The sequence below is a fragment of the Eriocheir sinensis genome, unplaced genomic scaffold, assembly GCF_024679095.1.
Source record: "Eriocheir sinensis breed Jianghai 21 unplaced genomic scaffold, ASM2467909v1 Scaffold1170, whole genome shotgun sequence".
In the NCBI taxonomy this organism is placed as follows: domain Eukaryota; kingdom Metazoa; phylum Arthropoda; class Malacostraca; order Decapoda; family Varunidae; genus Eriocheir; species Eriocheir sinensis.
In genome coordinates this window covers 71783-98450 of record NW_026110486.1, presented here as the reverse complement: position 1 = coordinate 98450, position 26668 = coordinate 71783, and the positions used below count along the sequence as shown (strand labels likewise).

The 26668-nt window shown below is 46.2% G+C and overlaps 2 protein-coding genes and 1 long non-coding RNA gene across 3 annotated transcripts; 1 reads left to right on the top strand and 2 right to left on the bottom strand.

The window, feature by feature from the left end:
• Positions 1-3667: 3667 nt before the first annotated feature.
• Positions 3668-5679, bottom strand: LOC126989438 (uncharacterized). The gene is made up of 3 exons (XR_007743281.1): positions 4215-5679; positions 3957-4060; positions 3668-3853 (listed from the first exon to the last, which is right to left on the bottom strand). It is a non-coding gene; the product is annotated as an uncharacterized LOC126989438 (long non-coding RNA).
• A 1309-nt stretch (positions 5680-6988) lies between these two features.
• LOC126989433 (uncharacterized) lies at positions 6989-15434 on the bottom strand. The gene is made up of 2 exons (XM_050848030.1): positions 14685-15434; positions 6989-8785 (listed from the first exon to the last, which is right to left on the bottom strand). Exon 2 carries the CDS (start codon positions 8474-8476, stop codon positions 7043-7045), a length of 1434 nt encoding a protein of 477 aa, XP_050703987.1. The 5' UTR covers positions 8477-8785; positions 14685-15434; the 3' UTR covers positions 6989-7042.
• A 9-nt stretch (positions 15435-15443) lies between these two features.
• LOC126989432 (neural-cadherin-like) lies at positions 15444-22197 on the top strand. Its single transcript, XM_050848029.1, has 5 exons — positions 15444-15528; positions 16161-16389; positions 17846-18009; positions 21072-21259; positions 22000-22197. Exons 2-5 carry the CDS (start codon positions 16163-16165, stop codon positions 22195-22197), a joined length of 777 nt encoding a protein of 258 aa, XP_050703986.1. The 5' UTR covers positions 15444-15528; positions 16161-16162.
• Positions 22198-26668: the final 4471 nt, after the last annotated feature.

Here is a 26668-nt window from a genome sequence, read left to right as displayed (position 1 = left end):
AGAGGGAATAGTGTTCTGTCTGTGACAGTCACCTCCCGTCTCAAGTCTCCAATATTCTTGCTGTGGAGTTTAATGTCGTAAAATTTTGCTCTGACCTCCTCCACACTACTCACGAAGCCACTCATCACGCCATTCACCTCAGCAGTCACACCTTCCCACGCCCACGCCCATTGCTTGGCTGCACCAGTGAGGCGTGATGACAATGGCCCCCTAGCCATTTTTGGTTGCGAGGGGTGAGTATGGGCAAACACTAGAGTAATACCCAGTCTTGTGATAGCGAGGCACGCAGCAGGTGTTGGCGACGGAAAACTATGAAGGTAACACAAAAATGTTCAGAATAGGCTACATAAGCAAGTATATTTTTATTTCAAGAATAAATATACAAGTAACGTGCATTCATTCGTAAAAAAACGCATCTAATTGAGGGATCACCACGCTAACTATTTGTTTTAAGGCAGTATTTACGCCTGTACAATACACAGGTCTTGATTTTGAAGTCTGTGTTTTAGTAACAAACGACACGTGAAATACAGCATCAAAGGTCGCACGTGATTGGCTGTCCAGCCCAACCAATCGTTGCTAGGGTGCGAGTTACCGGAGCGTTGCCATGCCGGTGATGAATGCCGTGTTTGAAAGATGCCGCAGCTCTGGCAGCGCTCCGGTAAATGCGAGAGATACCGGAGGCGTGGCTGGTAAGATTGAGGAATCCGGGCCCAAGTTGGTTTCTGAAGTATAAAGTGTATTGCACACGTGGAGTAGATAAATATTTCCAGTCATTGAACCTATGAGCTAGCGCTGATAGGAACTAGTTGCTTTCATAAGCAAATACTATGTAAGTAGCTGCTACCATTTACTAAAATACTCTGTGGCCTCTGGTAGAAGTGACTGGGGAGATAGTAAATAGATCAGACGGAGAAATGGCACACTGATCATGGAAGGTCTTCCAACATTTAATGAGGTCTGCTCTCAAGAGTCTGCCTTGTACAGAGTATAGGTTAAGAGCCTTGAGATGATCAGCATAACTTAGTTCAGCCAGGCCATCTATGTCCAGCGGCGCTGCACTGACTCCAGCAGCCGCAGGTCACCCAGGTATCCAGTGTCCCAAACTGTTGACCCAAACTCTAGTAAAGGTCTTATGTGTGACTTGAGGATGGCAAACATAAAGTCACTGGAGCGACAGAGAGTAGATATGAGTATGTTATCGGCTAATCCTGCAGCTTTATTAACTGTTGTTCTTATATGTGGATGAAACTTGAGGGTGTTGTCGACTAGAACTCCCAGGTCTCTATGGATGTCAGCCAAGGACAGATCAGAGTTATCTAGGTGGTAGTGCTGAAGAGAGCCCACAGCTGTCCAGTCAGTAGAGCCACGCTGGCATCGTAGCACTACACACTTGGATGGGTTAAGGTTTAGCCCCTACGAGCTAGCCACCCTGGAGACACTATTAATATATCTTTGGAGAGAACTGAGATCTTCAGCCAAAGGGTAAGTGGCATTGTGCCGTATCTTCATACACAGCTTGAAGTCGTCCGCAAAGAATTTACACTTAGATTTAACATGTGAAGGAAGGTGGTTGACATATATAAGGAACAGGAGTGGGCCCAGTACAGAACCTTGTGGAACTCCACTACAGATCAGTCTAGATGAGCTAGAGGAACCCGATATTGACACTTTCATGATTCTGCCCGTCAGAAAGTCAGAGATCCAGTCAAGCAGCCGACCACCCACACCCAGATATCTTAGTTTGTCTATAAGAATGGTGTGACAAACAACATCAAAGGCCTTGCTAAAGTCAAACAAGACAACATCAACGACAGCACCCAGGTCAAGCCAAGAGGTTACATCATGGTATATCAGTAGGAGCTGATCGTCGACAGTTCTGCCGCGACGGAACACAAACTGGTCAGCAGACAAGATCTGGTTAACTTCTATGAACTCATACAGGTCTTTGGCTATAATCCTTTCTAAAGTCTTACAACATACTGAAGTAAGGCTAATTGGCCTATAATTGAGAGGAATATGTCTGGATCCCTTCTTAAATATGGGCACAATGTTGGATTTCTTCCACTCAACAGGCAACCTACCCTGGAGTACGGACTTCAAGAGGGGTAGCCAGATTGGGACAAAACTTAAGGAGACAAGGATGTAGACAATCAGGGCCCATGCTTGAATTGACATCCAGTGAAGCAAGTCTCATCCTAACTTCCTCTAGAGATATAGTTACATTATCAACGGTTGCAAGTGGGCGTTGATGGGGAAAGTGTAGTGCGGCGACGGCCTGATGAACGAGCCTCCCATAACCCACTTAGCCAGTGGGGTACCTCTTTGGCCGACTCGGTAAGGAGTGGCTCTCCCGTCACGCTGGTCGCGGGTTCAATCCCAGGCAGCCGGGGAATACCCTCTCCTTGTTGTAATTAATTTCTAGTGTGTTTCGATACACGCAGAGGACGTGAGGGACCGAGAGAGTAATAGAAAAAAGAGAATAGAAAATCTCGTCATTAAAAAAGGGAGTACTTGGATCCTGGGTGGCATAGTGAAACTAGAGGCAAATATCTCAGCCACTGCACCACAGTCAATTCGCCATTGTCTGGCTAAGTGGACCCATGATGGTGCACGAATCTTTTTGCTCCTTATGTAATAGTTTGGGTGATTCCTTTGTCTTGTGAGTGAGGAATCTCTCATAAGCAATTTTGTTGGGCAACATAATAATTACGGAAGCTCTGTTTTTTCCCATTAAATTGCTCCAGGGCAAGAACAGCCTGATGGGAGTGTCTGCCACAGGTTGATCTATTAAGCTTATAAGCCAAGCAGGCATTTTTCCTGGTAGTCTTTAGGGAGTTGGGAGGGTGTTGACGGAACTGGCGGGGGCGATCTTGTGAGACTGGAACATACTTACCAATAAGGTTTGTAAGAATAAACTTTAGTCTTGAAAGCATATCATCTACAGATATATCATAAAATTCAAAATCCCAATCAGTATCTTGTAGAGACTCATTTATCTTGTTGTATTTACCTCTATGCCAGGAGTACTTAACATGATGGACAAGACTGACCTCAACACTATTTTCAAAGTAATACTGTAGAATTAAGGGACAATGGCCACAGCTGGGGCAAGGCTTCCACCCTATCATTCTCGCTGGTGTTGCCGGAGGACACAAATGTCGGGCTCTTTACCCACTGGTGGAGACCCAGAGTGATGAGGCGCTCCATAAAGAGTGTGTCAGGGGAGGACAGTTCATGGTCATGGCGCCACTAGGATGCCAGGCAATGGCAGGCAGGGAGGTTAAAATCGCCGAGTATCAGCGCTTCCTCGGAAGGACGGAAGTTGAGAAGACATTGGGCAAGTTCATTATTATCAGTGTGGGTGTAGGAAGGATACACTGTCACTACACAAAGATTAAAATCCAGCAGGTGTATAATGCAGACATTACTGCCTTTAATAAGAGGGATGTAGTTGAGGTGTTCAGGTGGTCGATCACCTCCCTGAGCAAGTGGTTGCTGAGAGTCCATCACCCACAAAAAGTGACGACACATATTAATAAGAAATAAATAATAGGAGCAAAACAGTTTCATCCTCCCACTACTCAGAAAAGAGAGGAAAAAATATAAGGTGTGACAGATTAGCGTCCCGTTGAAAAAACATAAACATTACCAGCAGCAGCAGCCAGGGAGGACGCGGCTTCCGGCTCAAGAAGGAGCGTTTTTGTCTACTGGCGGGGCCTTCCCTCGCCAGACAAGACAGTTACCACCTTCCACAGAGTACTGGCGGGGCCTTCCCTCGCCAGACAAGACAGTTACCGCCTTCCACAGAGTACTGGCGGGGCCTTCCCTCGCCAGACAAGACAGTTACCACCTTCCACAGAGTACTGGCGGGGCCTTCCTCGCCAGACAAGACAGTTACTGCCTTCCACAGAGTACTGGCGGGGCCTTCCCTCGCCAGATAAGACAGTTACCACCTTCCACAGAGTACTGGCGGGGCCTTCCCTCGCCAGACAAGACAGTTACCACCTTCCACAGAGTACTGGCGGGGCCTTCCCTCGCCAGACAAGACAGTTACCGCCTTCCACAGAGTACTGGCGGGCCTTCCTCGCCAGACAAGACAGTTACCGCCTTCCACAGAGTACTGGCGGGGCCTTCCCTCGCCAGACAAGACAGTTACCGCCTTCCACAGAGTACTGGCGGGGCCTTCCCTCGCCAGACAAGACAGTTACCACCTTCCACAGAGTACTGGCGGGGCCTTCCCTCGCCAGACAAGACAGTTACCGCCTTCCACAGAGTACTGGCGGGGCCTTCCCTCGCCAGACAAGACAGTTACCACCTTCCACAGAGTACTGGCGGGGCCTTCCCTCGCCAGACAAGACAGTTACCGCCTTCCACAGAGTAGCGTCCCTCCAAGCTGTCCTGGCCGACACAGCCGTCACCCGCCTGAGGGTTGGCCACACACGCCACAGACTGTCCAGGACCCACATGGCGCCCCACACACACCAGAACACTCCCTGCTCCACTGCCCAAGACTCCACGCACCAGCCTCAAGGCATCCTTAACCAGACTCACCATTCACAGGCCAACACTAGAGGACCTGCTGGGCAGCGACGCCCTCAGCCCAACACTGCCTGCCAAGTGTACCTTCCTGCAGAAGTCCCAGCAACTCAGCAGGATCTAACCCCTCCCCTGGTGACGCAGCGACAGAATAACAACAACGTCAGCTAACATTTCCCAGTGACACGTTGAGAACAACCAGGCCTTTGAACTGGAGCCACAGGCCTAGGCCTCTTCCAGAACACCATCTGTGAGTATCTGTGAGACAGGGCTCAGGAGGCAGTGGCCCCAACCAGCCCCGTAAGAATAAAACACCCCAGAAGTAAGTGTTTGATTGCCGTGACTCTGAAGGGATTCTGCTCGCAGTGATAATGCAGGAGAGCTCTGGTTCTGAAACACTGCCTCTTCAGAGTAGCTTAAGACTGGCTCACCACCGCTGTGTAAACTAGTCCAAAGTGTAGCAGCAAAATCACAAGCATTTGTCAAGACCTAAACAACTGTACCCTAGTGTATCGTACTGTACCCCGCCCTTAAGCCCCCTAACTATTAACGGGGAACATGCATACATTTGGGGGTGCGTTGCTCCACTCACCCACCCCCAACAGTCCCTCCGAGCAAGCCCCCCTCTTATATTTGACTAAATGAAACCTAACTTAAGCCTCTGAGACTTCCATTCCCATAGGCACAGTTGATAGAGACAGATGAATGGTGTGCCGAGCTCCATCAGAGAAAAGTGTGCAATGGGTGTTAAAATAGATAACTACCAGGGGGACTGTTAGTTTAAGAGTGCAATGGGTGTTAAAATAGATAACTACCAGGGGGACTCTGTTAGTTTAAGAGTGCAATGGGTGTTAAAATAGATAACTACCAGGGGGGGCTCTGTTAGTTTAAGAGTGCTAGGAGTGGCAGTGCGCGTCACACAGTCGCTGTGTATTTCAGCAGCGATGGGTGGTGTTGCAGTGGCAGCAGTGCTATTATTTATCAAACATGAGTGGACGGCTTGTCGTAGGATGAATCAGTTTTGTGCAGGCTGAACAAAACTTGATGGATAGCAAGGTAAAGTGGGGCATACACTATAGCTGCGCATGGCCACAGTGGTCATCTCTGTCATATTAGTCCCTTAATCACACCGCACGCAAGTACAGAAGAGTGGCCAAAAGAGAGGTCAATTTCGGGTGGAGAGGTGTCCTGATACTCTCCTCTTGAAAGAGGTCAAGTCATAGGCAAAAGGAAATACAGACAAAGGTAGGCTGTTTCAGAGTTTACCAGTGTAAGAGATGAAACAATGAAAATGCTGGATTTCGACAGTTTCGGGATGAGCATGAGTGAAAAGTCGAGTTCATTGGGGCTGCGGGAGGGGGAAAGGCATATTGTGAGCAAGTTCAGAAGAGCAGTCAGGATGAAAATATCGATAGAAGATAGAAAAGGATGCAACAATGTGCTGGAATTTAGAGGTAGAAGACTTGTCAGTAAGAGGAGGGGAGCTGATGAGACGAAGAGCCTTAGACCCCACTCTGATCAGAAAGGTTGAGTGGTCTTGTGTGCTTCCAGGTGTCCTCAGTCTGGACGAGTTGGATGAAGCCAGCATCATGATCTCGTGTGGGGACGCCCGGGACTGTGCCTTTTGGGCGGGAGTACTTAGAGCACCACCCGGGTATAAGTTTAGCAGGTTTGGAGTTAAAGTCTTTGCTTAAATTGTCCTTTTACTGGTTTTGTGGTTTACACGGAGCGTGTGATGCGAACTCTATCGAGACGAAATGATGACTGGCCCTCGGCAGCCGCACAAGCTATGTGCGTCATCGTTCGTTCATGAAGTTGTCTAGTCTAAGAGGATTTATACAGATAGAGGGAGAAGAAGTGGAAACGGATAGATATTTAGGAGTAATATTTACATGTTTACAATGCTCGGTCAGGCTAGCGTGGCGCCCACGCCACGATGAAGGAAAACTCTATGTACAAGGATGGCCGGGCCAAATGAGGTATAGAAAGTATGAAGACGAGAAAGGAAGTACACAGTATAAGGGAATGGGAAAAAAAATAATGAATGGGTTACAGGATTATAAGCCCATAAGGGACAAATAGCAGTTAAATGTAAGTTAAACAATTGTCACATGGGTACATTACCTAGAGTAATGGTGTATAAACAAATAAAGACAAGTGCACAAAAAAAAAAATCCTAATATCTAAACTCCCGGGAAAATGAGCTATTAACGAAATATAATATGAGAAATAATATATAATAGAAAATACTATCATGATCATGTATTAAATGGTATGGTTATACATACATGGTTTAGTTAAGTTAAAATATGGAAACAAAAAAAAATGGTGGTATATGGATATATAGGTGTATATAGAAATGGCAAATAGATACATATCACAGAGGACTTGCATGTTATTTAGTTATTGTAAAGAAATTATCCTGTCCTCGGGTTAGGGATAAATGGCATATGAAGGGAAGGCTCAAGGAGAAAAAGATATTATAGGACAATGGGAACATGGTCTATGCCGTTGCTGGCTGTAAGGTGCGCTGGAGGATGGCTCGACGCAGGAAGGCGTAGCGGCGGTGGAAGACACAAATGAGTATGGTAGCTAGGATCACAGTGAGCGTGAGTACTGTAGTCAGTGACGCGAGGATGGGGTATACAGTGTCGAGGCGAAGGTCTGGCCATATGGTGAGAGATGAGATGGGTTGTAGGGTGATGTTTGGTGCAATGAGTTTGGGTAAGGTGTCTCCTAGTGGGTGTAAGGGTTTGAGTTGTAGGGGAGTTGTTGGTGCCGGCAAGTTGAAGGGTTTGAGGTTGTAGGTATGAAAGGTTTGGTTGAGCAATAGATGGTTAGATTGTTTAGTTGTCAGGTTGTGGGATGTGAGACTGCAGGCCTCCAAGATGACAAAGGAGCCGTGGACAGCGGTGTTGCTAGGTCGGGATCCAGGGCAAGTGACTGTAAGAGCATTGGAATGATGGAAATAGAAGTACCGCCAGGGTTTCACTCTAAGGTGGAAGATGGTGGTATCCTCGACTGGGGTGAAAACACACAGAGATTCAATTGGGGAGTTTCTAACTAGACCCATCTCACAAGGATAATTGCTGGTAGGCAAAAAGACGTACTGATAAGCAGGGCAAAGGTACATCTGGAATCGGGTGATATGGCAATCATGAAAGTCAGCTGGAAAAGCAATGTGCATGAAATCTGATGAAACCAAGAGAGTGGTATGAGATGTAGATAGTTGGTAGATGGAAGAATTGACAACTGTAGGGAATGGATGAATGTGATAGATAGTGAACATATCTGGCGACCTAAAGGGTATATGCACTAAGATACCATCTGTAGTCAATGTTGCCTCCATGTAGGGATAATAATATTGAACCTGGGTCTCACTGAAAACAGGAGTTAAGCCTTTTTCTGTTCTGGCCCAATCAATGACATGCATAAGTTCGGTAGGGGTGAGAAGGGAAGGGGTTACAACACCATCTAACACGTCTCTGAGCAGTGTAAATGTGTCCTGCAGTGCTAATTTAAAATTTGTGATTGCAAGGTAGACAGCTCTGAGGTTTGCTGCCATTAAAGCCAAATGGTGAGCCAATAAGTACTGGTGTTGGACCTGCTGAAGCTGGGTTATGAGGGATGTGAAGTTGTTGAGGCGGTCTATGATAACTTTTTGAGTCCTAACAACCGTCTCAATAGCTTTGTTTTGGGAACTGAGAACAATGGCCTGGTTATTCAAAATAGTACCCCATTTGTCTAACTGATCGTGAACTTCAGCAACATCGGCTTCTGTAGCTGTACCAATGAGGCCTTTTAACAATCTCCCACCAATGTCGATGAGACCACGCTTGGACCTGGCGTGGGCTACTGGTGTTTTAAGGTAAGTTGAAAAAGGGGTCCATTCTAGCAGACTATCAAATGATTGTTGGATATTTAGGAAAGATAGCATGAGTAGAGAAATATGTCAGCGTGAGTGGATGGTTTAGTTTATGAACTGTGTCCGATGTCTGCTGGAGAACCGCTTCCGCTTGCCGGATCTGGCGCCGGAACTGGGGTATATGGAGTCGCTCCAGCTTTTGAAAATCGCATAGGGTAATGCGGACATCGACCACGTCCTCCACCACCATCACGGGGCCGTCTGGCTCCACGATTGCCCCCACACGTAGGTGTTGTTCATATGAGGGCTGCTTCGTGGCATTTGTGGGGAGGACCAGGAGAACACCTCCCAAGACACATAGGCAAGGGAGTAGCATCGCAACTGGGTGAGAGAATAGAAAGTGGTTAGTGGATGGATAAGGTAAAAAAAAAAGGTGTGAGAGAAGAGAAGGGACACTAAGGGATGAAGATGGTTCTCCGTACAAATGCATCAGTTTGCAGATGTGTATGATCTTAGTTTCTTCCTGTAGTCGTTGGTAGTGTCCACCTCAGCTGGGCCTGGAGTATTTGTCGGTGTCGTTAGAGGGTCGTCAGGCGCAGGGGTCGACGCCTCACAGGTTGAGGAAGAAGGTCGGTTAGTGCGTTTTAGGTGGTCTAGGTGTGCAAGCTTTGTTTCCAAGGTAGTCAGGTGGCGGATCTTGACCTTATTCCCCTTGTCGTAGGCCAGTACGCGGTATGGTCCCTCAAAGCGAGGTGCTAGTTTGTTTTTGGGTTCCTGAATTTTTAAATAGACAATGTCCCCTATGACCAATAATTTGTCGGTTGCTGATTTCCATTGTGACGCATTCATGGCAGCCTTGCTATCCTCGATGTTGGAGGTAACCCGTTTATAGATCTTCTGGAAGTCTGTCCCTCTGACTCGAACGTAGTCATCAAAATTATAGATGGGTGTGTCCTCTTTGAGGAGGAATGAGTACGGCAATCGATGGTCCTGGCCAAAAATGACATAGTGAGGTGTGTCACCTATTGATTTATGGAGAGATGAGTTAAGAGAAGCCATTACCTGAGGCATCCATTCGTGCCAAGTTACTGAGACATCACCGACCAGAGAGCGAAGTGTCTGAATGATTTTGCGATTGTGTCGCTCGACCATGCCATTGGAAGCTGGATGATAAGCCATGGTATTTACCTTATCAACTTGGTATTCCCTGCAGATTGCCTCCAAGATTTTATTGTTAAATTCTGTGCCATTATCTGAGATGAGGACTTTAGGGGTGTTATATTTACAAAAGACTTCATCAATGAGAGCTTTAGCCACAGTAGTTGCTTGCTTGTCCACTATGGGAACTAGAACCGAGAAACGACTGAAATGATCAATGGCAACCAATAGGTATTTGTGGCCTTCAGTAGTTTGGGGTAATTTCAATAGGTCAATAGCAATGGTATCCCATGGCTCGAAAGGTATGGGATAGCTTTTGATGGGGACTTGCTGAGTAATGGATCCATAATTTTCTGCACAAGTGTGGCAGTTGTTGATGTAATCAATGATGTCGAGCCGCATACGTGGCCAATAATATAACAAACGGGCTTGCATCAAAGCTCTACTTTTCCAGGATGTCCTGCATGAGGGGAAGAATGTATGTTATGCAAGATCATAGAGACTAGGCTTTCTGGTACGACGATTTGTGTAACTTCCCTATGCGGACCGTATTTAGTTGTGATGTATGTATTCCTGACGAGGATGCCGTCGTTGAGATCAAAGTCAGTTAAGGGTACAGGTAGCGTTGGCAAGGAATTGGGGTCGCCACTCTGCAGATAGTATAGGATGGGTTGACAGAAGTTATCTGTTTGTTGCGCTGCGCGTATGGAATCATTCAAAGTTGGGTCATGAGTTCGACTTGGGTCATCAAAATGATCTACATCCATGTCCATTATCGCGCCGATATTTCTGGATAGGGCGTCCGCTACATGATTTACTGCTCCAGGGACATGAGCAAATGAGGGATTAAAGTCTTGGACAATGAGGCTCCATCGGGCCAATTTCCCCGTGAGGGTTTTAGTATTGAATAATTCCACCACGGCTGCGTGGTCGGTTCTGACATGGATATTGTAGCCATAAATGATGTCACGAAAATGACGTAATGCCCACACGACCGCAAGGGCCTCAAGGTGGGTAGTACTGTAGTTTGATTCTGCTTTGTTGAGCGTGCGACTTGCATATGCTAGAGGTTGTAATTTATTTCTAACATCATATTGCATGAGAGCGGCTCCTAGGCCCTTGCCACAAGCGTCTGTGTACAGGAAAAAGTCTTTTGTGTGGTCTGGGTAGGCCAGGACAGGCGGGGATGTTAGTGTTGTTCTAAGGTAATCAAAAGCTTCCTGATGTTCCGCCCCCCATGTAAATGTGGAGTCTTTGCGCAAAAGTTGAGTGAGGGGTCTTGCAATGCGTGAATAGTCCTTGATAAAGGATCGATAGTACCCGGACAGTCCTAGGAAGGAGCGGACAGATTTCACGTCTGTTGGCACAGGATAGTTAAAAATAGCCTTGACTTTGTCAGGAGTCGTATGTACACCATTCTGATCTAGTACATGGCCTAAGTATGTGATGCTTGGACGCAAAAAATGACATTTTGGGAAACGCAGAGTTAGACCTGCCTGGTAAAGGCGATTAAATACTTCTTGTAGTAAGGTAATGTGTGAGTCGACATCCTGTGACACTATGATGATGTCATCTATAAAGGCGAAAACCTGTTTGCCAAGGAGGCCATGCAAGACTTTGTTGACTAGCCTTTGGAACGTTAGTGGCGCACCACTAACTCAAAGGGAGTTCTGAAACTGCCAGTGACCCGAAGGGGTAGAGAAGGCTGTAAGCGGTTTACTATGCTCATCGAGGTCTACCTGCCAATAGCCACTTGCTAAATCTAAGGTCGTGAAAACCTTGTTGTTGGTGCCCATGCTGCATAAAATATCCTGCAAGTGAGGTAAGGGGTATCTTTGAGGGTGCGAAACAGCATTTAGTTTCCTGTAGTCTACAACTGGCCGAAATTGGCCGTTTTTCTTATTAACAATGAAAATGGGAAAGTTCATGGGAGAAGTAGTGTGTTCTATGATACCTGATGCTAACATGTCTTTAACTGCAGTATCTAGGATAGCTCTTTGAGAGTGTGGTGTTCTGTATGCAGGCACATAGATGGGGTTGGTATTGGGATCAACCGGTATTGTATGTGTTAAAACATTTGTGGATCCAATAGGATCATCCGGCAGACTGACAATGGAGTGGTATGTCTCTAGTAGGTTGTGCAATTTCTCCCTTGCTTCTGGAAAAGCCAGATCTTCGAGATGAGTAGCTAGATAATCATTTACGTTTTGTTTATGATGATCACTCCGCAAGATCTCAGAGGGGGAGATGATCTCTGATTCCTGTACGCTACCTATGCGTTCAGGTAGAACTTCAAAGTCAACGACGCATGTCCCTTGACGGAACTTGCGTACGTATGGGGAGGAGTTGTGCATTATTAGGAAGGTTTGACCATCTTTATCTACTTTGCAAAGTGCATCCTCCATAGTCATGGCTTTCATCTTCAAGCTCTCACTCATACAGATAGCCTCACATTCATCACTTATACCAGCAAGACGCATTTGAAGCATAGCTGATCCACGTCCTTCTAACGTGACGTCATTCGCCAGAACGCCGTGGACCCTTAAATGCTCTTGCGAAGAGGAAGAAGAGGAGAGGAGGTAATGTATTGGAGGATGATGCACTTTGTTCCTTAATAACATGCACTGCTGGAGATGAATTATCAACCAGTGACCGCTGGGCCACGCTAGAAAGATGAGTATATTCTCCATCGGCGGAGGGAGAAGTGCACAATAATGGCTTTGGGGCCGTGAGTGTCCTAATTGGTGTTTCATGTTGGTAAACACAATCTTCTGCTGGAGCTAGGGATAAGCAGTGTTCCGCATAGATTGAAGACCCAAAAGAATATCACCTGGGATATTCAAACCATTACACACATTAAAGGTTGCTGTAATCTGGGACAGTGAGTTAGCCAACTGGATAGACAAGGGGGTGTGTCCAACTACTTTAAATGATGTGTCATCTAGTCCACTTAATTTTAGGCAGGAGGTTCCAATACCCAGGTAGTCTGTGCGGCATGTAAGGCACGCAATGTTCCGATGTTTATGATATTGGGACATGCCCCTGTGTCCATGAAAACACTAATTTGGTGACCATTACACTGAGCAGGGACAGTCATGGCAAGGGAGGATTGGGGATAAAGAGCGAGGCGATGGTGTTTCATGGTAGTGGTTTCAACATCCGTAGGTTGGGTTTCAATGTCAAAATGAGCTGTGGATGTACTTGGTTTGTTTAAAGGTGTGGGTTGGGGTGTTGTATGAATACCACACACCTGGTGTGATTTTGTACCTGAGCCTATGTTATTGCGGGAGACGTGGCGCGCGAGGCTTCCCCCGACGAGGTACCTCCCCGGGGCCTCGCGCGGCAATCATTGGTGTTATGGCCTGATGTCTTATGGTAGGAACAATATTGATTTGACTGTTGGGTGTTGCTGCCGTACCAGCAATTACGTGTATGGTGTCCTGTGATTCTGCAGTTGTAACAATATTGAGTGTTATAGCCACGCCCGCGACCCCTGCCTCTTTGTAAGGGCGGCGGCCGCAGGGTGTGGCAGAGCGGTTCCTAGGGGTCTGAGCTCCGGCCGGGGAGCGACTTTGGGGACGCCCCCTCTGAATGTTGACGCCCCTCACCGCTGAGGATGTGGGTTCTGTTGGTGGCTCTCGTCCCGACAGGGGACTGATGTGTTTGAAAAGGGTTCTACCTTTTGGTAGGGGTTCTTCCTTTTGTAACTCTTTGAAGAGTGTCTCCGTGCAATTGAGGAGAAAGATAAAGTATGAGAAAAGGCGGCACACATCCTCAAGGTTCATTTTCTCATCGGTAGTCCACGGGGAGTGACGGAATTGGGTTTCAAACTCTGTGAAGGCTCCACCCGCGACGCCTAAACAGTCATCCACTGCAATATTAGCCTTTATTTTGGGACGGTAGGTAGCCGCTAGGCGGAACAAGACTGACAGGGCACCCTGTTTGCATGTGGAGCCGAAATGGCTGATGAGATTTGCTTTCGCTTCATCATATGTTTCGGCTTTCTTGAATGCGTCACTTTTTATAATGGATTGAGCCCGACAAGGGCCCGTGTGGATGCTGTCGTAAAGGTGGGCCAATTTCTCCTTTTCATTCGTATATTGGAATTTGGTAAAAGCATCCTCTACCCTCTGAAGGTGAGTTAGGAGGTCAGGGGTCTCCTCTGAGCCCGTATATTTTGGATTTTTATCCTCGCCCCTTAAAATGACGTTTCGAGGTTTGTCACTCATGGTTGTGTCACTTTGGTGCTGTTCTGTCTGGGAAGAGAAAGTAGTCTGGGAAGGCTCTGGTGAAAAGTCTGAGGGGAGCTTCTTTGCAGGAGGTAATGGGGGTGCTGGGGGAATAGGTTTTGGATAAGCAGCTCCTGAACGGAGGACCGTGTGATGGGGATTACCAAACGTTAAACCGCTGAAGTCAGAGGATAGAGCCTCTTCCAATTTTCGATCCTGGGACATGGGGAGTTAGACGGGGGAGTCACTTAGCTGCGTCCGATGCATTTGTAAGGAGACCAGAGCAGGATGGTATGGCTGATGTATGGTGAGGGGGGAGACTGGGTCGCAGGAGATGTGGTTTAACTCACTTCTCTCTGCTCTCCGGCACAAGCTGGAATGTAGGGGAGATATTAGGACGTATATAAGGAAAATTATAGGAAGGGAAAATTTAAGTAAGATTAAAGGGAAGTTTATAGGAAGATTCGTAGATAATCCGTAAGGAAATGGTAAGATACCTTGGGTGTGAAGCAATCGTGAGTTCGCTTGAGGAAAGATTGGTTCGGTACAAGGGCATAAATGACTGGGATCAGCAGATGTGCAGATGGCGACACATATCACTGGGATCAGCAAGACGTGGCTGCCGCAGGCGAAAGAGGGGTAGGGCTGGTGAACGGGGAGGGGAGGAGCGCTGAAGGCGAACGGTATGGATTACAAGAGAGTAGGGATAGGAATTTAAATGTAATCCGTGTATGGGATTAAGAACAAATGAAGTGGCGATTATATTAGGGTAATTTAGTGGAGAATGGGAGACGAGGGTGAGAATGTTATTTGAAGTGGGGGGTTTCGACGGTACATGTACTAAATATGGAACAACGTTTCGTCTTACTTTAGTGATGGGGCAGGTGACAAACCAAAATTGTGCGGCGTGTTCCTCTAGCCGGGGGCGGGTGTTGCCGATGTTTTGATTGACGGCACGCTGACGCAGACTGCTGACGCACTTGAATTGAGCTGCCTGGCCGCGGCTACTACCTTGTCACTACGAATATGGCTTCCTCTTCCTCCTCTTGTGACTGTGAAGATACAGGGTTGGGGGAGTTCGGCAGGGGTTAATCCCGTTAATTGAGGTGGGATTTTTGGGTAGACTGGTTACGGACGTTTGCTGAGTGGTGGCACAGATTGTTGTTTTGGTGATACAATGTAGGTGGTGACATGACGTAGGTGCAAGTACTAGCTATGGGGCTTGTAGTCGTCTCATAGGGAGTGTAGTAATCCCGTAATTGTAGAGAGGTTGTGCTTGAGTTCACACTGGTTCACTGAGTCGTTGCCACTAAGGAGTCACCACGTAATTTGAGGCGCTTTGTGTAGGCCAGGATTATTTTATGAGAAATCCTTTGTAATCGCTTTGTAATCGCTGCCACCAATATAAGTTTAGCAGGTTTGGAGTTAAAGTCTTTGCTTAAATTGTCCTTTTACTGGTTTTGTGGTTTACACGGAGCGTGTGATGCGAACTCTATCGAGACGAAATGATGACTGGCCCTCGGCAGCCGCACAAGCTATGTGCGTCATCGTTCGTTCATGAGGTTGCCTAGTCTAAGAGGATTTATACAGATAGAGGGAGAAGAAGTGGAAACGGATAGATATTTAGGAGTAATATTTACATGTTTACACGGGGAGGTTGGCCTGCACCCCCCACAGGTGCCCCCACACATGGACCTCCTCAGGCAGCTCAACACAGTGTCCACCAACAGCTCCAAGGTATGTCGGCATGTGAAAGAGTATAGGTAGAGGATGGAGAAGTCTACAGAATCCTCACTTTACAGCAGGCATCAGTGCATGTAGCAAATCCTGAGTGACAGTGACAGTCGCTTAACCCCGTCAGTGTCCGGCCCAGCTCAGTATGCCAAGAACACCCCTACAGGAGAACAGCTAGGCAGTTGACAGTAGGACAGAAGAGGCTTGTAGGGAAGAATAAATGTCATGGTGAGCAAACTATAGAATCACACCCTTTTTAACCTGAAACCACGGGTAATTCCAGAGCTGGGTCATTTGCTACCCTTTCTGTCATGAGTTATTTTTCATGTGTTCATTACTGTTCATAATTTGTTTTAATAACTGAGCTCATTTGTGACTCCTTGCCCTGTGTCTGCAAGGAACTGGGGAGGTGATTGTGGTGTCATTAAACTTATTATTATTATCATTATTATTAATATTATTATTATTATATTATTATTATCACTGAGATCCATGAAAGCAGGTCAAGGGAGGATAGAAAAATGCTACAGACCCAAACCCTTGATGAGCAGACATGGATATAAAGGAGAAAAATAGAAGAAGGGAGTCAAACCCGGTGCCTGGTGAGTTGCCTGACAGCCATAACCTTTCTCCAGGAATGGTGGGACATCCGGCACAGCAAGGATGGGCTGGCGGAGGAGGAGCTGTCCGTGACTGGCTGCAGAGTGGTGTGGTCCCGAGATCAGGCTGGCCGAGTGGGGTCCCGGCAGGTTGTCAAGTGCACGACCTGAGACTCGGCTGTGATACATGCCATGCTCGCCTCCTCCTACACCTGCCCAGACCAACCGTCCCTGCTGGGAGAACCTGTCCCTCGAGAACCCACGGGTGACCTTTGCTCTTTGACCATTAGTAATATATGAGGTTGCCAGACCAGACTGATAGACTCTTTTTTATTACAAGGGCAAAAACAAAGACAACAGCAACACACTGCTCCCAACAAAGGTGTAAAGAACGGGAGGCCAAGAGCTGTGTGGCCTCCGATCACCACCCGCCGAGTGATTTTTTTTTTTTTTTTTTTTTTTTTTTTTTTTTACATCAAAGGAGACGGCTCAAGGGCAACAAAAAGAGTGCATAGAAAAAAAAATCCTGCTCCTCACCGCTCCGTGTTCTTGCTCTTATTTACAGATGTATTTATTTACTCATTCTTATTTTTGTTCATTATTATTTTTTTTTCTGCCGCGTGGTGTAATAATGCTGTGGTGGTTCTCTCTTTTTTTTTTTTTTTCTTCATCCGCATCACTCTCCCATTCATCCTTGACCTTTCGTTTACTGTCATTGTCATCCACCTCGTCCTAGTTACAGTAGAGCCCCATTCAGCGCGAGAATTAGGTGGATGAAGCGGCCGCGCTAACTGAATGAAGTAACCAATATGAAAAAAACTATTTGGTGCAGACGTGGGTCTGACTTTTGGGTTTGATAATTACTCAAAATAATCACTCACATTAAAAAAAAAAACCGTACGATTGGCTGGGCTCTGTAAACACACTTGTGATTCGCTGGGAGTCCGGTGGCGTCATCGCCGGCGCTCACCCAGCCAGCGGCCTCGCTGCCTTAAGGCAGTGTGTCACACTGGCTGTTTTAACCATTGTGGCTACTGGCAACGTCCGTGCACCCATCCGGGAGCGAGTTGTCGGTTCACCGTAACCTGGTGTCACACTGAGCCCTTTTTTTCCCACCGCGTTGGCGGCAGCTTGGACAACCGGCAAGTCCAAATTTTCCTGGTGTGCGTCACTCACGGCCAAGGTCAGTTGCCCGTACCCACATCCACAACGTAAACAAAGCACTTGCCCTGTATCAACATGGCGTAAAGTAAGGGCTCTCGCAGCTTATGCCGCGCATCATGGCGGCTTGGCGCAATTTTCAAAATTCAGTCGTGGTGGCTGCTCGCGCTAACTGAGGCTTTCGCGCTAATTATTTTTTTTCTTGGTAGATGGTGTCTTGTGCTAATTGATCTTGCGCTAAGTGGGGCTCTACTGTACTTTTTTCTTCTTCATCCGCTTTGCTCTCCCATTCATCCATTTCCTTGTTCTCTCATTTACTGTCATTATCATCCACCTCGTTCTAGTTACCTTTTTATTTTCCTTCATCCACATCACTTTTTCTTATTTTTTATTTTCCCTTCGACACTCTCATTTACCGTCACAAGGATTACCTTTTGTTCTCGTATGCAGTCTTCCATCTGTTGCACTCTTCTGGGTGTGATCAAGCTATTGTGTTTATTTATATATCTACAATATTTACTTATTCATTTTTTATTTATTATGTATTTTTACTGTCGCAGGTTCAATCACACGCTCTGCGAAGCTTACGTGGAGGAAAACTGGTCTCCCGGCCAGGTGGTCATCAACCTTGTGGCCACGGACCTTGACGCCTGGGACCTGGGCAAGCTGAGATACACCGTCCTGCACCAGACCTCAGAGGCAGCCGTCACCATGAACAAGGAAGGTAGAGAAAGACTGAATTTACTTGTACTCTTGAAAGAGATTCGTATGGAGGTTTTACGCATTAATGTTATTGTTCATAGTTATAGTGGAAGTAGTAGTAGTAGGAGGAGGAGGAGGAGGAGCAGGGAAAGGCAGCAGAATAAAGAACTAAAGAAGGAGAAAAAAAAGAGCTGGAAACCTGCCTTTTTTCCCTCCCACATATCATTGAAGTTTTCCCTGAGATCATATTACAGTAACTTATCTCTTGACCTGCATCTCATACCTCAAGAAAACACATCACTAGAGCACGCTGTTGTGAGGCATTGATTGAAAGACACCCTAAACTTAACCTAACCTAACAAAACCCTGAACAGTTACCATACATCTTGACTCGGAAAACTCATATTTGCTTCCTTACTAATGAGACTTTCTATATAACAAAGAGAGGCCATTCTTTGTTGATTCATATTGAAAGACACCCTAAACTTAACCTAACCTAACAAAACCCTCAACAGTTACCATACATCTTTGCTCAGAAAACTCATATTTGCCTCCTTACTAATGAGACTTTCTATATAACAAAGAGAGGCCATTCTTTGTTGATTCATATTGAAAGACACCCTAAACTCAACATAACCTAACAAAGCCCTGAATAATTACCATACACTTGACCCAGGAAACTGATATTTGCTTCCTTACTAATGAGACTTTCTATATAACAATGTGAGGTCATTCTTTGTTGGTTCATATTGAAAGACACCCTAAACTCAACCTAACCTAACAAAACCTTCAACAGTTACCATACATCTTGACTCAGAAAACTCATATTTGCTTCCTTAGTAATGAGACTTTCTATATTACAATGTGAGTACCGTCATGGCAAAACTTAAGAATAACCACTCCAAACCAATATTCGTAGTAATTTAGCACGTGAAAGAATTATCATTATAATGCATTTTCGTATACGTTTTACCTTGGGGAGGGGCCAGGGGGGCAAGCCTCTTTAATTATAGAGTTAGGTGGCTTGGATTTTCTAAGTCCATTGTTATTGTTTCACAAGCGCCTCTATACACAGACTGAGCCTCATACCTGCCTTGTAGTGCACCCTACAAACTAGTTCCTAAGTCAGTAATATCCAAAATGCGCATGGATTATAACAATTTCGGACAAAAAAACGGTCTTTTAAGAGTTTTACGTTATTTTTTTTCTCTATATTAAAGCAACTAATGCCACAGCTATTTGTATTTTCTAATACATCGCAAAATATTACTACGTGAGGGTATCAGCGGCGGCACCTAACGGTGGGTTCCTGAAGTCAGTTGTTTTCAAGCCACCATAATGGATGGAAGGCCCGACACTCACTCCCTCAAAATATCAGTCTACTTTACCTTTCGGTAAGTGTTTACTGAGTATTTAACCTCTTTATTGGTGTGCATGTAGGTTGACAAAAGGACCGATTACTATCCCAGTACCGGGTCCAACAAAGACACGGGCGTGTCATGTGTCACATGGTGTGACAAGCACGTGTCAGAAAACAAACGGATATTGTTCAATGCGCGATACTTATAGTGGAGTTTGAGTAAAATGGAGGCCAGGGTCATACGTAGCAGTCGGTAGGTCACTCCCGCGTCAGTTAACAGCAGGAGCGTCAGTTCGATCTGGATGACAGCTGTCACAAATCTGTTTTATTTTGTACCTTAAACTACTCGGTAAAAATTATCTAGCATCATCTTACAAGAAGTGGATGGGTTAACCATCAGTATTGTACCATATGTAATTATGAAACATGACATTTCCCAAGAGTTGCTCGACTACGATTGGGGTGGTGGGGTGGGGGTTCAACTACGCTGACCATCCAATTACACGCCCTACACTCGTCAACAGACCCGCTGCGGCGGCTGCTACGTTATATAGGAATAGATTACAAGAGTATACGTTAGGGAATTTCCTTTCTTTAGAGACTAGGGATTTTTCCCGATTTTGGGGATTTTTGTAGGGACATTTTGAAAGCCCATTTTTCAGTGATTTGGCCGTCCACCACCAAAACCACTGTTCCCTACAGGGATTAATCGAGCTAACGACCACCAAAACCACAGCTCCCTAAAGGGAGCTCGCAATCATTACCTGCCGTATGAAGCATCACTAGGTCTTCATATATTTTTTTTCTACAAACGTTTGGTTAGCGACGGTACGCTTGGTTAGCAACGGTACGCTTGGTTAGCGTTGGTATGCTTGGTTAGCGATGGTACGCTTGGTTAGCGATGGTACGCTTGGTTAGCGATGGTACGCTTGGTTAGCGATGGTATGCTTGGTTAGCGATGGTATGCTTGGTTAGCGACTAGCCCACGCATGTGAGACCAGGTCCACCACGCGTGGTTATTTTTTGTTTTTTAGAACACGCAGCCCAACGGCTGCCGTGCTGAGGGCCGGGTATAGCCCAGGCCTGTTCAGCCCGAGTCCCGGATGACCTTGAGTCATGGCTCAGGGCTGTTTTGGGGTGGTTAGCGATGGTATGATTGGTTAGCGATTAGCCCACGCATGTGAGTATACGGTAGGGATTTTCCTTACTTTTGAGACTTGGGAATTTTTCCTGATTTAGGGATTTTTCTAGGGAAATTTTGGAAGGCCATTTTTCAGTGATATGGGCTCCCCCCCCCCAATACCCCGGTTCCCCACAGCTCCCCAGGCTTGTCTTGGGGAATTGGGGGGGCTGGGGTGGTGGAGGGGGTGGAGTGGTGATTCTTAAAATTTACCGAGGTCATTCTTTGTTGATTCATATTGAAAGACACCCTAAACTTAAACTAACCTAACAAAGCCCTGAATAATTACCATACATCTTGACTCAGAAAACTCACATTTGCTTCCTTATTAATGAGACTTTCTATATAACAAAGAGAGGCCATTCTTTGTTAATTCATATTGAAAGACACCCTAAACTTAACCTAACCTAACAAAACCCTGAATAATTACCATACACTTGACCCAGAAAACTCATATTTGCTTCCTTAATAATGAGACTTTCTATATAACAATGTGAGGTCATTCTTTGTGTATTTATACCATACAGACTTCACCCCTTCCCAGGCAGTCTATACACTGAGACACCCCTGGATCGCGAGTCCCTGCCCGTGCACAGCCTCAGGGTGTCCGTGATGGACGAAGAGATCCGGGCCAGCTTCACGGTGGTGCGCGACAAGAACAAAAATCCACCAGTCTTTACGCTGCCGGAGTACCAGGCGAACATCATGGCTCCCAGGACGACCATTCTCAAGGTGGGGAACAGGGAGGAGAATATAGGGAAAGAGGAAGAGAAGCAGAGAGAAAAAGGGGGAAGGGGAGGAGAAAAAAAGAGATGAGGAAGAGGAAGAGAAAAATCAAGCATTTGTGGTGGATAGTGGAGTGTTTCCCATGTGGTATTGGTGTGCTGGATATCCCTTCACTGCTAGCCTGGTAACATATACTCCCAGGTCTTTCTCTGCCTCTGTGGTGAATAGTGGAGTGTTTCCCATGTGGTATTGGTGTGCTGGATATCCCTTCACTGGTAGCCTGGTAACATACACTCCCAGGTCTTTCTCTGCCTCTGTGGTGGATAGTGGAGTGTTTCCCATATGGTATTGGTGTGCTGGATATCCCTTCACTGGTAGCCTGGTAACATACACTCCCAGGTCTTTCTCTGCCTCTGTGGTGGATAGTGGAGTGTTTCCCATGTAGTATTGGTGTGCTTGATATCCCTTCACTGGTAGCCTGGTAACATACACTCCCAGGTCTTTCTCTGCCTCTGTGGTGGATAGTGGAGTGTTTCCCATGTGGTATTGGTGTGCTGGATATCCCCTCCCAAGGTACAGGACTTAAAACTTCATTGAACTGTAGCAGCCACTTTTTGTTCCATTCCTGTAGCTTGGTGATGTCTTCTTATAGGAAATCCACAGTCAAAGGGTTAAATTCATTGTCATTATTTTTGCAGCCAGGAGAAAGCCAGAAATTACAAGAGGTTAATATGCCTTCTCTCTAGGTCATTGGTGTTAAGCTCACCGGGGAGCTGAGCGGTTGGACATCACCCAAAGACATCATATTGAAGGTCGCTGGAATTCTGACAGTTAAAGGCGGCACCGGGGCAATTGTTGAATATTTGGGGCCTGGCGTGGACTCCATCTCCTGCACCGGCATGGCCACGATATGCAACATGGGCGCCGAGATCGGTAAGGTGTGAAGGGGCTTCGTGGTGCAGTGGTTAGCATGCTCAGCTCACAGCCGAGAGAGTTTTATGACCCTGGTGGTAGTGTGACCCTTCTTCTGTACCATGAACCTCAAGAAACACTTATTACCCAGGGGGCCAAGGGGGTAAAATGTGTTTCTCCTGCTGTAAAAGGTTGTGCAGTGCCATTGGAGTCTAGAGGTATATAGAATCAATATCTAGGTGCACAACCTTGCAAAAAACCTACTGGAAGTGAGATATTTGGCAAAATCCAAGATGGCCGCCACCAAAATCCGAAAATACACAAACTGTCATAACTTTGCAACTATTTGAGATAGAAACATGAATGAAAGTTCGTTTTCCATGTTTTAATACACAAAGAATCCAATTATACCATCAGAATTACACTACAAAGCACCCATGATCAAGAATGGGGAACAGACAATAACAAAATATGGCAAAAGACGGCGGAAGCATCAAAATATAAGCATATTAATGTATCTTCCTAAGCTTCATCATTACTCCAGAGAATTTTGCGCATACACCACAAAAACATTCAGAAACGTGTGAATACATTGTCTAATGTTCATCTATTTCAGATTCGTCGCTGTCAGCCGAGCGTATCCGGCTGCACCGCACCGCTGATCCCCCGCACCTGCAACCGACATAACATGCGATTCCGTTCTTTGCACAGGAGCAGTTTCGACTGCAATCTTTGATGCACTTGCAGCAAAACTCTTCATTTGCTGCGGCCATGTTGGAAGAGTGACCATGACAGGCACTGGTTTGTCATCCATGAGCACCCAACCGTAGTCCTCAACTGAAACAGCTCTTGGCTGTGCCACATGGGAGGTCTTGTCTATGATAGTCGCAAGGGCAGCACGCCTCAGGTGTTGAAGGAAAGAATCTTCTGTAGGAGGCAGGAGCTTCAACAGCGTCGATTTGTTGTTGAGGAACTTGAATGCTCTAAGCTTGCTGAGAGAGCTTGCAGAAAAGTCCTCATTTTTGTTGCTGTACACAGCCACGAGAAGTTCTCGAGCTTGAGTGACTACGACGTCCGATAGCTCGCATGCTTGTTCATTCTCAGCAAAGGCCTCCAGAGCTGAGACGTCAAGAGTTTTGCTGCATGCTAGCCATTTTTCTTGCCAGTGAAATACGGGTAACTAGTTGTATCCCTGCCGCTGAGGCTGTGGATGAACGGAAGTGCTCGGCACAGTGGTGTTCCCAACTTTAATGCTATCTCATGAATTGGCAAGTAACTTTGTGGAGCATTTTGAACCCAAAGCCCATGCAGGATGTTCAGGTGATTCGAGGAGTAGTAAATGGCCAATACGGTTATGTCCGTGTCATTGGCATGTATGACAACCCTTTCTATCCCGTCATGTTGTGCACTGTGTATCGCGTGCAAGAAGACCCGCGTATATGCCTCTTCTTGTGTCGAGTTCAGTTCAGTCACAGGTTGTACATTGTTGGGTGTGATCAGCAGAGTTTTCGTTTTGTCACAGAAGCCTCCACCAAGGTAGACTTTGGTCGGCCCTTGAGCCGATCCATCAGTGAACCACCACTTGCTCCATTCTTCGCAAAGGAAGTTTAGTAGCTTTGATTTGTTTTTGGACAGCCCGAAGAAGTCTTGTGGATCTGGAGTCTCAAAATGTGCCTTGACTTCGTATGTCTTTCCCCGTGTTGATTTGTCATACCTCTTCTGCCTTTCCAATGCTTTGATGCTGCTGGAGGAATAACTGTCACAGCAAATATGTAACACATCTGTTGTTGCAGGCAAGATACTTCTCAAATTTCTGCTGTAACGATGTGCAACATCTCCAAACGTTTCGCCCTTTTGAAACGACCATTGGCGTACCACGTACATGGCATCGACAACCACTGCAGTTTGTTTATGCTCATCAGGAAGGCAGGCTGTGGGTTGAATTCCTGTGTCGTCTTTGATTGCCTTGACAAGACTGGCCTTCGTACCAGAGCGCATTTCCCCATCTTCTGTGAATAGAGCTGGGGGTGTTTTGCTACACTCGTGGTCACCAATGAAACTGATGACATCAACGTCTCCTCCACTTGCGATCACTTGAGTTATGCGCAGAAGCGCCGAGACTTCTTCACTTTTTCCAGCTGAAGCTTTTGTCTTGGTCTTTTTGGGTTTCTGGTTTTGTGTATGGAAGGTTTGAAGGTTTACCTTGACAGTTGCAGACTTCTTGCTTTCCAGAGCATCGTTCAAGGCCTTTGTTCCCAACTCCTTCACAGATGTCAGGTGATTTTTCACGGTGTCATCTGCACATTCTCCACTGGTTATATTGATGAGGTTCATCGAAGTTGATGTGTATGGATTCACTTCAATGGCTGCTACAATTTTAGTGACCAATTCATTATCATGTGCTACGCGCTTGGGACCTGACTCATGGTGTGGCTGCGTGCTGTTGAGATGCAGCATTGACCTCAGTTCGGCAGATACACTTGCAGTGATAGGTTTTGTGTAAACCCATTTACTTCGAGCAGCTTTGTTGAGCGTAATCCCGTCCAGTCCGCTTGCTTCTTTCGCATCAGCATTGAAAGTTTGCTCCAGGAGCATATCTAGGGAAACTCCATTGTGCTCGCCTGCAGCGTGTCTTCCAACGAACGATCCCTCCATGAACTGTGTTTCTACATCTGGTGCGGAATCGGACAGGTTTTTCATCTCAGCCAAGTACAGGGGCAATGATTGCTGGGCATACTTGTAATGCCCAGCTGCAGCAAGGTAAGGAAGCATGTTTGCACACTCGTGTAAATGTCCCTTCCAGTTCGCTTCCCTCTGATAGAAGATGAATCTTTGAAGGATATCTGTCATCGTCAAAAAGTTCCTCCAAAACACGCCTGTTGGAAATTTGTCGAATGACTCCTCAAATTTCGCCAGTTGTGCTTTCAGTACCTCCAGATGTGGGCGGGCCTCTCCAACTTGTAGTTGCAGAACACTTTTGTCACTTTGGTTCTGAAGGAGAGTTTTCAAAATTGTCTCGATGGCAACAGACCATTGGCTCGTTCCTTGTTCTGACGTCCAGGATTCAAATGCCTCCCAATAGAGACGCCACATTGCTTCACTCAAAAGCCGGATGGCATGCAATGACTGGTAGTAGTCGGCTTTTTCGCCAAATACTTTTCTTGCTGTACCTGCTGTGCAAAATCCCGATGCAACCAGGATGTCTTCCACACCCGAGTCCTCATAATTTTGCATATTGCCTTCAGATAATTGTGTGCCAAGTGGAAGCCCCCTAGCAACAGCACCACATGTCCAAACTCTCCAGGATATTTGTCTCTGATTGCCCGAGCCATTTCATAAGTTGCTTGGTCTCCTGTGATTATGGTATGTTTGTCCCCGAGAACCTTTGAGATTTTAGCAATCCTTAGCATCTCTTCTCGAAGTACTGCCGGGTCTGTCGGAGAAGCTGGGATCAGGATTGGTAGCCAATTTTGCTGGCGTCATGGTGAACAGACAGCTTAGCACAAAATGCTGACAAGCCAGGCAGTTCTCCGAGATCTTCATCTGACACCGAAAGCAATTCAGATGTGGCAGCTATACGACCAAGACGCCAGAGCAGTAAGATGTCATTAGCAGTGCCATCTGATTGAGTTTCCAGGCTCTCCAGAGAAGTGATGTTTTGCAGTGATCTTGATGTTTGTCTGTCCTCGTAGTGATGATGCCTGTGGGAAATGTTTCGTCCGGAACTTGGGACAGTGTTTTTCGTCGTGCTCTCGAAATTGATGTCCTTGGTGCAACAACTTTTTTGGCTTCGTGTATGCCCTCTTTGGCATTTTCGATTACAATCGCAGTTGTTGCATGAAAGCTCCCGCCATCTAGAGTTTTCTTCCTCCAGTCGAGGTTGTCCATTGCAAAGACATGGGAATTTCCTGTATTTCGTGTCATGTTACCTGGAATATAAATGCCATCATCTTCCATCTGCAGCATGATATCAGTACTCAAAGATGTCAGCTGGCGATGCAGAGTATCATAGCTTATACTCTGGTGTAGCCTGTTGCTGAAGGTGATCAATGCCTTGCTTCTGGTCTGGTTGTACAGGTGGTAAGCTGTTGCAATACTCAGTGGTGTTGGCATACCACATGCATGCTGCAGTATTTGTTGCGACAGAATGAGTGCCTTCTCTTTCATCAGGTCATCAACAACAACTCGCTTCGAATTTTCTCCTGGTTTTGTGAGCTTTTCATACAAGAGCATTGAAGAAAAGTTGAATAATGAATCAGGAACAAGTTTGTCAGCTGCATCGAAGGATATATCACACTCCCGTACATCTCCTTGATCTTGTTTGCATTTTTTGCAGTCACTCCGGAGGATTTTAGCAGCTCGTTGCAGAGTTTGATAGTCGTTGTCAATTCTCGAGTCTTCCTGGAATTGCTGAAGCTTCCGTAGGGCATCGCCCAAAGGAAGTGTAGAAGAACAAATGAATCCTGCTCCACTACTTTGTCCGATAATTGAGATGCGCTTACC